The sequence below is a fragment of the Ammospiza caudacuta genome, chromosome 16, assembly GCF_027887145.1.
Source record: "Ammospiza caudacuta isolate bAmmCau1 chromosome 16, bAmmCau1.pri, whole genome shotgun sequence".
In the NCBI taxonomy this organism is placed as follows: domain Eukaryota; kingdom Metazoa; phylum Chordata; class Aves; order Passeriformes; family Passerellidae; genus Ammospiza; species Ammospiza caudacuta.
In genome coordinates this window covers 10,775,168-10,789,564 of record NC_080608.1, presented here as the reverse complement: position 1 = coordinate 10,789,564, position 14,397 = coordinate 10,775,168, and the positions used below count along the sequence as shown (strand labels likewise).

Here is a 14,397-nt window from a genome sequence, read left to right as displayed (position 1 = left end):
TTTCTCCAATATATTTGTCCATACCAGAGCTAAAAGTTTATTTATGCAATTGTTTTCCTGACTCAGGGGGTCTGGAACAAGAAGGACTTTTCCAAGTCAATGGGAATGCTGAGACAGTGGAGTGGCTCCGGCAGCGATACGATAATGGAGAAGATGTGGACCTGGTTAAAGAAGCAGATGTACCCTCAGCTATCAGCCTTCTTAGATTTTTTCTTCAAGAACTTCCAGAGCCAGTTATTCCAGGCAGTTTGCACATACATTTGATGCAACTTTCTCAAGGTAATAACTCTTTTTGATTCAGTGTTTTTATTTGATGATTTTAAGAGTAAAACCCAGGATTGAATTGAGATTTGTAGTGGCACTAAGGTGTTTTTTGTGCTCTGTGTAATAGTAAGAGTGATAATATTGCTGTGCACTTTGGCAGTGTTATCTGTCAGGACTGGAAATGGGACTGAAGAATATTCACTTGGTGTGACAGCAGAATTCCCTTCTATGACTGTAAAATCTAGTGTGAAAATTGTTTTTTTCCTCTCATCTTTGTATAGATCTCTGTGGATAGGTTTACACATGGATTGTTTCTAGCATACAATTCCCCAGTTAGTTCTCTTTTGTTGAAGATAGAGAGAAACTTCATTTAAACTTGCAGCTTATTGACTTTACCGACTTTTTTAAAGTGTAAAAGTTATTTCAGAAAACTTTAAAGTTATCTGTAACAAGGGAATCAAACCACATAAACCCTGAAACAGTGCTTTCAGATGCTAAAATGATACTTTTGATTTTCTCTAACTGGGTTTTGCCTGTCTGATAGACATCTCAGTCAGTTTTCGGAATTACATCATCAGCTGCATTTGAAGCAGAGGAATTGCTTAAAAACCTGCAGAAGGCGGTAGCAATTGTTGAGCCGTGTGTTAGTTCTGCAGTTAGGTCAGGCTCAGTTCTCAGGATGCCTTCATTGCACAGCAGGGTGTGGCCTGTGTGCATCGTTAGGAGCTCATTGCAGGCAGGTGGTTCCTCAAAGAGAGGTGATTTGGCTAATTGGGGTGTGAATGTGGTCATCCCAGAGCACGTGGCCCTGCTTTGCTGCCAGAGGACTTCAGTTAGGGTAAAAATGTTCTGCTTTTGGGTCTCTGGTTGTTTAGAACTCAAGTTTCAGGAGGGATTGCTTAGACAAAACATGGAGATGTGTCTGTTCAGAGTGGTCTCATTATCACCTTGCTGTGGTCTTCTTGTAAAAGTCTACATTGTTAATGTACTTTTTTTTTTTTTTTTTCCTGTTCCGTTTCCAAAGTGCAATTTCTAGAGTAAGAGCTGTCAATGAAATGTTCATTTTAATGTGTAATGTGTTTGGACGACCATTTCCTGTGCTTGGTTGCCTGTATTCAGGTGCTGTAGGTGTTGACTGTGTCTGAGCAAATGAAATCCTGCAGATCCTGCTTGGTGCTCCTGTACATGCTCAGCAGGGAATTTACTCACTCTTTGCTCTGATATCAATAACTACTACGTCTCTGCCCTCTCATCTAGAGGGGCAGAGATGGTTCATCATCTTCAAGCATGCTTTTCCCTCTCTAACTAATCTTAGAATAGTTTTCAAGAGTCTGAGAAAGAAAGAGAGGCCTCTTTGTATCAATTTTTCTCCCATTTTGCTTTCCTGACATTTCTTTTCCTATGGATGAAATTTCTCAGTTAGGTACAAACAGCTGTAAATCTCTGAACCTTGCTGCCTGTAAGGCTGATGGAGTAACAAATAAGATTTATGGGGACATATTTTGATGAAGAGTATAGTTAAATGGGGTGAGAAAGACGAGATTTTATGGTGACCCTTTCTCAGATCTGAAATTGAATCAGCAAGCTTCAAGCTGAGCACTATGAAGATGATTACCTTGAGATAGCTTGGATTTATCAGTTAAGTATTATAAAAGCAGGTAGAGTGGTGAGAATGGGATGCTTGTAAAGGAAAAGGTGTCAAAGCAGCTTGTTGCCAGAAGAATTTAAGTAGATGGCAGTTAACTCACTGTTGGAGCTGTTGCTATCTCTAGAGCTCTTCTGTGGAGCTGCTGTTATGTAACAACGGTAAAACAAAAACATTTCAGAGTTTGCCCTCTGAAATCAGGAATTTGAGTGGGCATTAATTGGGGAAAACGTGCAGAAGAGAATGTGGTGGATTATGAACAAATGCAAGAAAGTTTTCACATTTTAGGTTGTGGTTTGGTCAAATCAGTTGTCTTTTCAGAAGTAAGTAATTGTCAGAGGCAAAAAGCTGATTACTATCAAATAGATACCTTCTTTGTGACTAAAATATTTTTATTACTTTTTCAGATTATAATAATGAAGATGAATTTGGAAGAAAGTTGAGGTTCCTCTTGCAGCAGCTTCCACCTGTTAATTACAGTTTGTTAAAGTTTCTGTGTAAATTTTTAGCTAACGTAGCATCACATCATGAAGAAATTTGGTCAGCAAGTTCTTTAGCTGCAGTCTTTGGCCCGGATGTTTTTCAGTAAGTTAATTATAAAAGTTAATTCACTGTTTCTGTGGGAATTTGAGTGTCGCTTTGTAATTTTAAGTCATTCCTGGTCCCTGAGCAACAGTAATAAAGTGCACAATATGTTTCAGGCAGAATCCTTTTCTGTTCCCACCCACTCTCTCACCGCAGTTTGGTTTTATAATTTTTGCTGAGATTTAAACAGCAGCTTGTCTCTGGACTGTGGCATGAGAAACCACTGTTTTGATGATTGCATTGCTGTATTTATTCTGAGGTTCAAATATTTTAGTGGTAATATATAAGGCTACTATATGTAGCAAGAAAACAGTTCTGGAAAAAGGCTGGTAAAGTACCAGCTTAAACTGTTGTTTCCTCTCCACAGGAAAATATTTGACTTTTAAATACTCCTCATGAAAATTTAATTAACTGAATAGTTGCTAATTCATGCTTTTTAAATATAAAATAGTATAAAGCTTTATAAGGCACTAGTGTGAGGGCATGCCTAAAGTTCTGTGTGTTCAGAATGGGTAGGGGGCAATGGTGTGAAGTATAGCACTGAGTCATAGGAGACTTTCAGAGGTGTTCTTTGGGGAAATGTTGCATTTAGATTTTTAAACTAAAGCAGTGTTGAAATCTTTAGCATTTACACAGATGTGGAGGATCTGAAAGAACAGGAACTAGTTAGCAGAATAATGGCAGGACTTCTGGAGAACTACTATGAGTTTTTTGAAAATGAAGAGGAAGATTTTTCATCTACTAATGATTTAAGCTCAATAACTGAGCAGGTAAGAATATTTTGAATGGCTATATGTTACCACTTAACTGTTATACACATTTATATTTATGAAAGATTTATTGAAATACAGGTTCTTTAGTATGACTTAGAAGTTTCTTGCAAACTGACAAAACCTGACATTTTCTTAATGGTTGTGAAATTCTTGATTTTATAGTAAGTGTAGCTGTACTGTATTGAAAAATACATAGGAACTAAACCAACAGTGATATCCTGCCCAACACAGACACTTATAAACAGCTTTCTAATTACCAGTTTAGGAATAAAGAACTGTTTTTTTGATCAAATGAAGAACAACTCTGTTGTTGGTCTTGGTCAAGAGTGTTTCTAGATGTGTCTTCCAGGAATATGCAGGGTCTCACACTCCACTTGATGATGTTATCAGTGGTGCTTTCCTGTGCCAAAGTTTTTGAATGGTGTTTCTGATTCTAAGAGTTGAAAACTATGGATTTTCTGTAAAGAGGAAAAAGGGGAAAAATAAGCAGTTGCTAAGGTAGGTAACAAAGAGTACTGAATTTTACAGCCTATTTCACAAACCCCTCCTCTAGCAAGACAGGTAAGGCAAGTACTGGGGCACTTGGCTGCTTCCTCTCCCCTGCAGTAGGTGCTGATCTGGTGTGCCAGGCTGGCAGCAGGTTCTGGAGTGAGCAGTGTGTGCTGTGAGAGCTCCTGGGGCAAACTCTGCCCCTCTGCAAAGCAGGAACCTGGCACTGAGAGCTGCCCCAGCCCTGCTGCATGCAGGGAGCTGCTGAGCAAAGCTGGGCTGTGGCTCCTGCAGCTGGAGGAGTCACTGGGTTGGGATCACTGCTCTGTAAACCAGAGCTGCTCTGTGCTCTCATGCTTTGAAATTATTGCCTTGGCTGTGCCTTGTTGTGTTTCAGCAAAAGGGTTTCCTAAGTACAGAATCTCTTTGGTGTGTGGTTTTGTTTGTTTTTTCCCTTAGCCGGAGGACTGGTGGGGTGTCCCTTTAATTTCGTGGTGTCTCCAGCAGATGTCAACAGTGCACTTGTGTGAGGCCAGAGCGGTGGGACAGAAGGGCTGCTGTCCCTGCAGGGCGCAGCAGCTGCCCCAGTGTGTGGGTGGCCTTGCCTTTGCTTCACTGGCACATCCTCTTGCGATTACAGAGCAAAATCAGGGATAAATACATTTCTTGCGGGGAATGTGGTGCCGTATAACACGTTACACCCCTTTGAAAAACTAACCAATATCTTCTCTCTGTCTTCTGTGTAATTTTAAACTTCTGAAGTTTCAATTTTTCTTAATTTAGTGTTTTTGTTTTACACTGGTGACAGAAACTATAAAGCATATTTTCTTGAGGCTGCTGCTTTAATTTTTGGGTTTGCAAGATTGGGAGATCAGTAATCAGTCACAGAGACAGCTTGGGAGTCAAACAGAATCACTTTTTTCTCTTTACCTTTCCATGTTTTAGACATAGTTTCCTTTAAAAAATAAAGTTTGCTGTCTTGAGTTACCACTTGGTTATATTGTTTTGCTTTTTAAATTTGTTATATTTTGCTGCTTCAGTAAAAACATCTGTGTTTGGAAACAAAGAAACAAAAATAGACGAGAGCACAGAAACTTTGTAAGTTTTCATTCTGAGCTTTGAAGTCTGGGTTCATAGACGTCTGTATTGCCTTCCCCTAGGAGGGTTTGATACATGGATAAGGCTACCTGTGGAATAGAGGAGAATGATCAGTTTTAGACATAGAAGAAGAAAGGTTGTGTAGTTCATTATTTCAGTGTGGTTGGGATTTTATTGTTCCTTCATTCTGCTTGTGTTTATTTTTGGCATCAGAGGTGCTTTGTGCTTTTCAGTTTTTGTCCAGTGTTCAAGAGCAGCTTTTTAATGGTGTAGAATTTACAGTTTTACATAAAAGCAAGTCTAGTGTGCCTGGTTTTTCCTAAAATTGAAAGGTATTTCCTTCTTCATGTTACTTTCATCTTTTAATTCCCTGGACCTCTTGGAAGGAGCATTTCAAGCCCTTAACTTTGATGAAATATTTTTTAGATCAATGATCTCTTGGAAGAAGAGGAAGATGTAAAGCTTGAGCAGTCAGAAGAACTTCCAGAAGACAGCACAGAGAAACCTGTGGAAAGGCCAGCTGTGGTGCATCTAGATATGACAGGGAGTCTCTCAGATTCCAGGAATGTTACAGCATCAACAAGGTAACTTGGTTCTGCCTGGAGTTTGGGTTTAAGGTTTGGATTGTAATTTATTCTGTCTGAGAGAGAAACTGCCAGACTTTTGAAATAAATGTTGGTGTGTGCAAAGTGAAGCTTTAGAAGTAGGTGCAGTTCTTATAATAGTAAAATGTGGGTTAAAATAACTGTTCCCAAATTCAGCAGAGGAATGCCTGTAGGATCAGATGAGATTAAGTATGGGAATTTATGCAGGGAAAGTTAAAAAGAGCATATTTTAGTGAAACTGTAAAGTGGTTTTTAAACAGTAAATTCTACAGCAGAAATAAGAAGAATCTGCATACTGGTAGATACAAAGCTGTTCTGTACCATCCTTGCAATGGGAAACCCTGGGACTGTTTCTTGTCATGTGGTGCTGGAGAGCTGTGGGCAGGTTTGGAAGTTGCAAAATGTGATGTAGGCAGGAATGTTGGAGGGTGACCCAGCTTTAGGAGCAACTCCCATAAAAGAATGTGTAAAATTAAAATCATACTTTCATTTGAGAGCTTATTGGTGCTTGCTTAATACACAGATATATATTTTACTTGTAGTATGCAAGGATTTATTGCTTTATTTGTACTTAGAGTTTACATTCTGCAGATGGTGAGTTTTACCTCTTCCCCTCTGCAGCATGTGTTTAGTATGGGCATTGCATGTAAGAACTTGTAGGGATGAGTGAGGAGGAATGTATAATAAAAATGTGACTAAAAGCAGAAGAAATGCAGGGAAAATCACAAGTAAGTCACTGCCTAAGAATGGGTAGTGGATTTTTGGTTGGAGTGTGTTCAGCTGCTGGCTGCATGCTTCATTCTGCTTCATGGCAAGAAACTGTAAAATACTAAATAATGCTTGAATCATTATTCTGTTTTGTATTTTTATATTTTAATAGTTAATTATCTTTATCAGTAATAAAGCTTCTTATTTTTAGTTTGAATTAAATTTTAAAAAAGTTGTTAAAAAAGTTTACCTATTCACAGGTATTAGGTTGCTTTTGGAATGTGTAAACACAGCAGTAGTGACAAACTCAGCATGTTTGAGAGTTTAAATTGGATAGCCTGAAGAGGCAAACATTTTTACTAGATGTTTAAGGTTAATTAAAAATGAATAGGCATTAATTATGGTTGGCATTGTAAATAATTTGTGGGGAAGGATAAGGAGGAATCCTTTAGAAGAAGGAGAATCTTGACTGTAAAACCAGAACAACTGCAGGAAACAGTTAAAAAGAAATTAAGTGAATGAGAAAGTGCTCTTTATTAGACTTTTAACCACTATAAATACTGTAAATATTTTCCCAAACCTGATGGCTTATATGTACACATTCAGTGACCTTTTTCTGGTTTTAGTTTCTTAATGTAAAAAAAAAAAAAAATAAAATTAAGAAAGCAGATGTTAATTTGAATTTATTTGGATTATTTATCTTTGTTCGATGTAGAGCCTTTGGCAGTTTTTACAGGAAGGAGGAGGAGAAGTAGATCTCAAACATGATTCTTGTAGCTCTTTAAGATGGGGTTTTGTTTCCTTTTTGCTGTTGGGAACCAAATATCTGTGTATTTTGGTCTCTCTATGAAGAGTACTAAAAGAGATTGTTTATCTTGATTTGTACAATGGGGCATCTGACCTTCCTCCTTGTTATTTGCTATAACTTGCTTCTAATTTTGCTCACTGTCTTTTTTCTCCACTCATTCTGTTTGTTCTTGCTGGAACCTATGACCTTCCTGCACTGCATGGTGTTAATTTGACTGAGTTAGAGATCTTGTGAGAACGTGGATAATCATTAATGCACTTTGGTTTAGTGACTGCTTGAAAATGGTATTTCTCATAAACCTGGGGAGTGATCTTTGAGCCCATTACCCAGCAGGGAGCATTTGTTGCTCCCAGGTTGGTGTTGAGCACATAAAGGAAATTTGTTCTCCTTTACCAGGAGCCTTTTCCCCACGGCTCTTTGCCTTGTGCTGTCCTGACTTTTGGAGTAAAGAATTACTGACTCAGCATTACAGCTGAAATTTAAGACATGCTGTTGAAATAAGTACTTTAGAATCCTCCTCTGTCATTATTCCCAATTTTTCATCCCTGAGCCTTGCCAAGCAATATTTGCTTTAATTGGGCAGTTCATCTCCAATGTTGTCAGTCAGAAGCCTAATATAAAATCTCTTTGGTTATATGTGTAAAAATACGAGATGTGACAGGCAGTAAGTTATATAAACAGTTTACATTGTTTCTACTAAATGCAGTGACAAGGGCAACATCCTCACTGCTTCTGGGATATTTTTGTTAACCCTTTTGATATTTAACTAGCTCTGATCAGAGAGAAGTGATAATGCCAAGGGAGACAAAATCCATGGTATAGCTGCCTGAATAGAAGAGCTGCCTAAACTGCTAAAGAATACATTATTCTTTTAATGTAGTGCTGTTTTTAGCATCCAAATACTTTTTCCTCCTTCCATCCTGGAAAATGTGTAAACAACACGTTAGGAGAGCTTTCAAGTGTTGATTGGGCAGCTTATTGTCAGGAGTGACCTCATGTTGCAGTCGATTTCTATTTAGACTGCAGCCCTTAGTGCAGCACTCCAGAGGTGCCGCTCACAGGCAGCCCCCGAGCACAGGCAGCAGCATGCACAGCCAGCAGCCCTCAGCACGCTTTGCTGCCTTCCACATGAGGCATTTCTACCTGAAGTGCTCTTTTGGGATAGCAAAAATTATCAGAATGGCCTGCAAAGTTCTGCTGCACAGGTAAATATACGAAAAGAAAATGTCATTTTGGTATGATCTCAAGTAAGGGTTGAACTTTTAAAATGATGGGAGATTAAATGTGGTTTGGAGATAAAAAATGAAATAATAGCACAACTGATTATTTTAATGAGAAATATGAATCTGTGTATGGTCAGGAAATTACCAAGGAAAACTTGGACATGTTTTATCTCCAGTTAATGTATTTTTCTACTTGAGATATGTTTTTACTGGGACCTTTTCTGGCTAGGGAGCTAATGCTGGAGGGGTTCTCAGGAGGGAGTTAGCATTATGAAACAAAGATGTTTACCTTTCTGTGTCTTGCTGTGTCATGCTGCGTTAAGGCTCTGTCTGGCATTATAAATTACAGCTTTTAAAAAGTATTCTGGAACTGTGGTAGGTGGGCTTAGAAGTTGTAGTGGCTTTTCACTTAAAATTGTCACATTCGTTTCAGAAAGTGCTTAATTGCTAAAGTGATTTGTTGAAGATGTAAGATATTCTTCATGTAGTAAGAGGATTCTTTAGGATTTGTAATACTGCTGATTTATGCACAGCTTTTGCTGAGTACCTCTAATGCTCCCAAAGGTATTGAGTGAAAGCACTGGAGAGCCATCCTTTGCTGGGGGCTGAAGGTTACACACTAGGATGGAAAATTTTCTTCTGAACCATGTCTGGAATCATCTGCATTCTTTGGAGATGAGTTTGATTCTCCCTGTTCTTGACACATTTCCTCATTGTCTCAAGTGGTAGAAGAAAAGGTTTTCAAGTCATCAGTTTCCTATAAATAGTGTTTGTACTTGTGCCCTTGACTGAGTTTTTCTTGCTCTCTTTTGCAATTAGGGTGTTGCAGTGTTCTGTGCTCTAATTGCCTCATTTTTTTCTACCAATCTGTCCAAGGAGTGACTGTTTTATTAGTAATTCAATTTCAATCTACACAATTGTGTATTTGTACCTTTAGAATACCAGCATACCTTTAATACAACTTTGTAGAACTTACTGAGATGGATACTAAAAGCTACATTTGTCATATTTTGAAATATTACTGGGATTTTTTCCCAAGATTATGCTTCTTTTATCTTACTTTGTTCATGAAGCTAAACTTGTAGCTTCAAATTTTCATTTTTTATTTCAAGTATTGTTAATACAGAGTATGTTTATCAGGAAATTGACTTTGTACAGGTCATAGGGCTGTGCTGAACTTCTGTGCATGGAAATACAAATGACATGTAAATATCCTAAGCTGTAAACTCCCTCCTGCCACTTTTTGTTTGTAAGAAAAATATAAAATGTCAGCGTGTCCCCCCTCAGTTATTTGATCTGCAGCTCTGAAATCAGTGGCTACAAGATCTGGCTTCCATGTCAGGTGTTTTAATTTCCTGAAGCTGTGTCTGCTTGGAAATAGAAGTGGAGTGTTGCCTGTTCTGTCAATGCATTTGCAATAGATCAGCTTTGGCTTTTCACCAGGCAAACACACACACAAATCATAAGATGAACTTGATTTGTCAGCCAGTTTCCATTTTTAAAAAAGGGAAGAAAAGAAATTAAAAGCATCTATGAGCACCTGCTTGTTCACTTTGTGTCATATGGGCTTTAAATGCTGTGCACTCTGCTCTTGGCCCAAGGTGCAAGTACAAGGTGTCTAAGGCAAACTGGCATACTTATTTTTAAATAAATACTTTAACCACTTTATCACCTTATATTTAATTGAAAGCACTTTATTGCTTGTGTTTCACCTACTTGGAGGAAGGAAAAATAAAGAGTCTGCTTGAGGTGATTTCTCTCTGGTGATGGAACTACTAATAAACCTTCTAAGTTCTAATCAAGGAATTCTTTGCTGTGTTGAAACTATTCTTGGGCAAACAGAGAGACTGTCTGCATTTTTTTAGTGCAAGCAAGGCTCATGGCAGTCAAAACTGATAGTGCACCTCACAGAGGTAATAACTTGCTCAGTTCTCCAGGGGAGTGGCAAGCTCCCTTGTATTTCAGGGTTTACCATATGCATTCATGAAAATAATATTTTTAATCAACTTTGGCTGCAGTGTTGTTGCATGGTAAAGAGTAGAATAAAATTTTCTTCAGCTTTTTGAGCTTAATTATCTGTAATAGAAAGAAAAAGCCTTTTTTAACCTCCCTCTCTGCCTCCAACTTAAGCTGAAATTAATATTAAATTTTTTTCTGAGTGAGATGTGTGTGTTGCAATTCAGGGCTGTTTATAGCAGATTTCTCATCTTTTATTCTTTATTGTCACTTCGTCTGAAGTTTTAAGTATTCTGTTTATAATAAAATTTTAATCATATTAATGAAAAATTGTAGAGGGACCACACACATGAATGAACTGGCTTGTGTTAGTTATGTTGATTTCCACCCTCCCACCCCTCCTCGAGGAGCTTTCTAGGCTGAAGTGGCTTTGCCTGGAGATTTCCAGATGCTTTACAAAAATCAGGCTCCTGTCCCAAAATCTGCCTTCTACTTGGAATGTTGTAGCTGTGCTCAGAGAGTGTTGTAGATCTGTTGAGCATTGCAGAACAAAATTATGCAACAGTGGGAAGAACCTGTGGAGGAAAGCAAAGTAATTTGGAATTTGCTTTAGGCAGCAAGGTTAAAATCTGCATTCTTAAGCAAGGTGTCAGGAAATGTTTGACTACAGAATGATTAGTATTTCCCATGGGAAAAACCATACATCTGAGAGCTTGGAGCTTCATAACACAACAAATATTGGCTCTTGAGAGACTGAAATCTGCATTGCTGCTTCTACAACTTTCTGCCTCGTGATGCTGCTCCTTAAGATTTTGTTATTTAAATAATAAAGGACTGCAAATCAGGGTGTTCCTTCCATGTTTATTCTACTTCTGTTAGCTGCATCACATGCAATATTTAAGTATTTTTAGGTTGCTTTCTGTTGACTTCAAGACTTCTATTTAGTGTGAGAAGTTTCTGCATTATATTAATTTTTCTTTCTTTATTGCAGTGCTCATATCTCTCCCATAAGTATCTTGCCAGCCTCTGCAGAGTAAGTATAATGAAAATATCAAATGTTTGAATTGTGCTCTTACTAGAACATGCATAGAAGTTATGTATCCTTCCAAATGAATGCAGTAGGTTTGATTACAGTTATGAAGGAACATATTTTAGTCTGAAGGATTTCACTGGTGGCATTTAACACTAATGCAGGAAATACCAAATGCCTGTCAGCGTTGTTGGCTGCAGGAGCATGAAAGCAGAATGTGCTCGCATCCAAAGTCCAAAACTTTGATTTTACACTTAGGTACATCTGAAATTTTTTACTTAACTTTATAATACCATTCATATTGTAATTTTAGCACAAGTGATGCTGAGTAAAGTTCAGTGGAATTCTTTGTACATGTATGGAGGAAAAAATAAAAGCACCATTTCAGTTAAAATGGGATTAAATAGCTTAAGATTTTTACAGGAGGATTTTTAGAGGCCTCTTTTGTGTTGGGGAGGAGCTGCCTGAGAGGTGCTCAGCAGAGCAGTCTGTTTTTAAAGAATACTGTTCTTTTCTTGATGAAATTTTGGGTGTATCCTGTGTCCTTTATCGGGTACTTGCTGATTGTTGCTCCTATTTGTTGGCTTTTGCCTTTTAAGATGACAGCCCTGTTCAGGAGAGGGTGCAGCCACGTGAGATGAAGTGGAGCCTAATCCAGGGTTGATTCTGACCTGTTATAAACACTGTATTTTATTGTCACATTAATCTCTAAGGCTTTTATAAGTTTTTGTGTATAGTTGTTAAAAAATAGGTTAGTTATTTTAGTGTGTTGATTACTCTTAAAATACTGTTGATAAACTTCATAATACTTCATGTAAATGCGTGATTTCCACTGCTTTTTGGAAAAGCTAGTCTCTTTTGCCTTGAAGTACTGCCATCAAAGATTATTGTCGTGTAAGGTTTATCTGTGCCTTTCTGTCTACATGATCAATGCAAAAGTAGATCTCTTACTAGGACTTTTCCATCTTTTTTTTAGCATTTTAGAAAGAACAATCAGAGCAGCTGTGGAACAGCATCTCTTCGACCTGCAGAGCAGCTTAGATAACGATCTGAAACACATACAGCAACAACGACTGGGCTGTAACAATGAAACAAAAAATCCCGGTGGGGATGAGGAAGGATCTAACAACCAGTAAGATTTTGTTGTGTCTGTAATGAATTCTGTAGGGTTGTGTATCTTAACTCTTCCAAAAAAAACTACCCTAATTCTCCACCTCGACCCAAAAGTTACAGCTTTGGCTGTTGAGTTCAGTTTTATCTATTTTAAAGCAAATCAACTTCCATCAGGTGCCAGTAATCAATAGCTCTTGAAGCAAGTATTTTAAATTGATCTTGTAGCTAAGAATGTTGTAAAGTGTAGTATCGGCTGAATTCTGTGCAAATAGCACAGAAACTTAAATTTATTCAAGTGCTTTCATTCTTATCTCATCAACATGACTTACAACAAAATTTTAACATCTTAAAGCTATTGCAGAATCTGTTTCATAACCCTGTCTTTCTGTGTCAACATAGCTACTTTACTGCTCTGGCTGCCAGTGGCAATGAAACAGCCAGAAATGGATAGAATGACCACTGTGGGTCTATTTGCATGCAGTTCCAACCTTATTTGATCAGATTTTATTTTTCTTGTAAATCAGGACAGATTCTGAGTGTAGTGATTGCCATGGCAGCATTTGGAAGCTGATACATTTTGGTACATTTCATTAAAAATAAGTAGTCATGATTAATACCCAGATTTCAAAAATGTGTGAAGATTTCAATACCTAAATTTCTTTGTTACTCAGAGCTAGAATACATGAACAGAACCTGAAATACATGAAAGTGTTCAGCGACTCAAATGCTCTTTTCTAAATTGTTCAATCTTTAGTGGTTTTAGAAGACAGGAATAAAGTTTGCAGTGGATCATAAAAGTAATAATCATTGCTGGTAATGATCAATTAAATCTGAGTTTAGTGCTAAAGATTCAATGTCTTTGAAGTAATTTGTAAGTGGGTAATTGCCTCACAGCCCTGGAGCAGCTGAATTCCTTCAGTCCCAGTGTAAGTGCTGTAAAGGTTGGCTGATCTCAGAGGGGGAGGCTCCAAGTGCCATCACTGCTGGTTTGAAACCAGTATCCTCCTCTGGCACAGACACTGCTGCAAATGCTTCTGATCATCATTCCACTGTGGATTAACTGGGAGAGAGGATACATGATATTGTTCTTCAAGGGGGTGTCTGGGTTCTTTAAAGCAGCAGACTGTGCACAAGGCAAATACACAGTTAAATTAAGAACTGAAAAAAGCAGTGATCCAGTGCCAATTTCTTAGTGCTAATTTAATGGCTGGAATTAAGAAAAAAGAGCTAAAATGTTAATTTTCAACCCATCCTGTTTATTTTCTCTATATCTGATAGAGAAGGAGATTTCTTGATGTGGTCTGGAATTCTGTTTGAGTGAGGGCAAGGAAGGCAAAGCAGTCAAAGGCTTGTGATGAATGACAGAGTCATGTGGTGGCACATAAAGAATATATGTGAATACAAATGTGGTGTCAATTAGTTTTAATCTGGCTGTAATGTTACATGCCTTAAGTTGAAGTCTCAGCAGATTAAATGTTAGAAATAATGGGATTTCTCACTGGAGGGGAACCCAGTGACAGTAGCTATAAACTAACTGGCTTTGGTACTGAGAGGAGTGGAGCCACAGCAGTGTCATTGAGTCCCTGTAGTTTCAGGATGTCTTTGCTTCTGGCTATTGTGTTTTAATTCCTTAGGCTGGTATAGTAAGTGTGGGGTGTATGCCTGGCTCTTCAGACAAGAAACAAATAAATACATTTTAATATGTCTGTCATGTCTGGATGTATAAAACATCACATTAATAATTAATTTTGCCTACAGGTCAGAATAATTCTGTTCAAAAAGAAACCCAAGCAAAAAACATCCAGATGTTTGATAATGTTCAAGGGCGGGGGGGAAGTGTTTATTTTTTTTTTTTTTTTTCTTTTAAAGGTGTAACAACAAATTTCTAAAGTCTTTCTGTTTGTATCTTCAGGAATGATGTTATTGAAGATAATGACACTGGTAGCAGTGAAAACACAGGAGCCTGCTCTGAAGTATTGGTTTGCACTGATTTAGACAGTGAAGCTATGAAACATGATACTGTAACTGAGGAAGAAGAAAGCATTCAGGTGAGAGGAAGAATCTCCTGTATATCAAATCATAAATTGCTGCAACTTTAGT

At 37.8% G+C, this 14,397-nt stretch overlaps 1 protein-coding gene across 4 annotated transcripts in view; it reads left to right on the top strand.

Annotated features, from left to right (window-relative positions):
- The window catches only part of FAM13B (family with sequence similarity 13 member B), a 44,947-nt gene that overhangs the window by 13,006 nt on the left and 17,544 nt on the right, over positions 1–14,397 (top strand). For all 4 annotated transcript variants that reach the window (XM_058815105.1, XM_058815106.1, XM_058815107.1 and 1 more), the window contains exons 4-10: positions 67–279; positions 2,317–2,494; positions 3,120–3,264; positions 5,281–5,438; positions 11,146–11,187; positions 12,161–12,316; positions 14,210–14,345. In XM_058815105.1, coding sequence (XP_058671088.1) covers positions 67–279; positions 2,317–2,494; positions 3,120–3,264; positions 5,281–5,438; positions 11,146–11,187; positions 12,161–12,316; positions 14,210–14,345 — 1,028 coding nt within the window. The remainder of the gene's footprint in view (positions 1–66; positions 280–2,316; positions 2,495–3,119; positions 3,265–5,280; positions 5,439–11,145; positions 11,188–12,160; positions 12,317–14,209; positions 14,346–14,397) is intronic.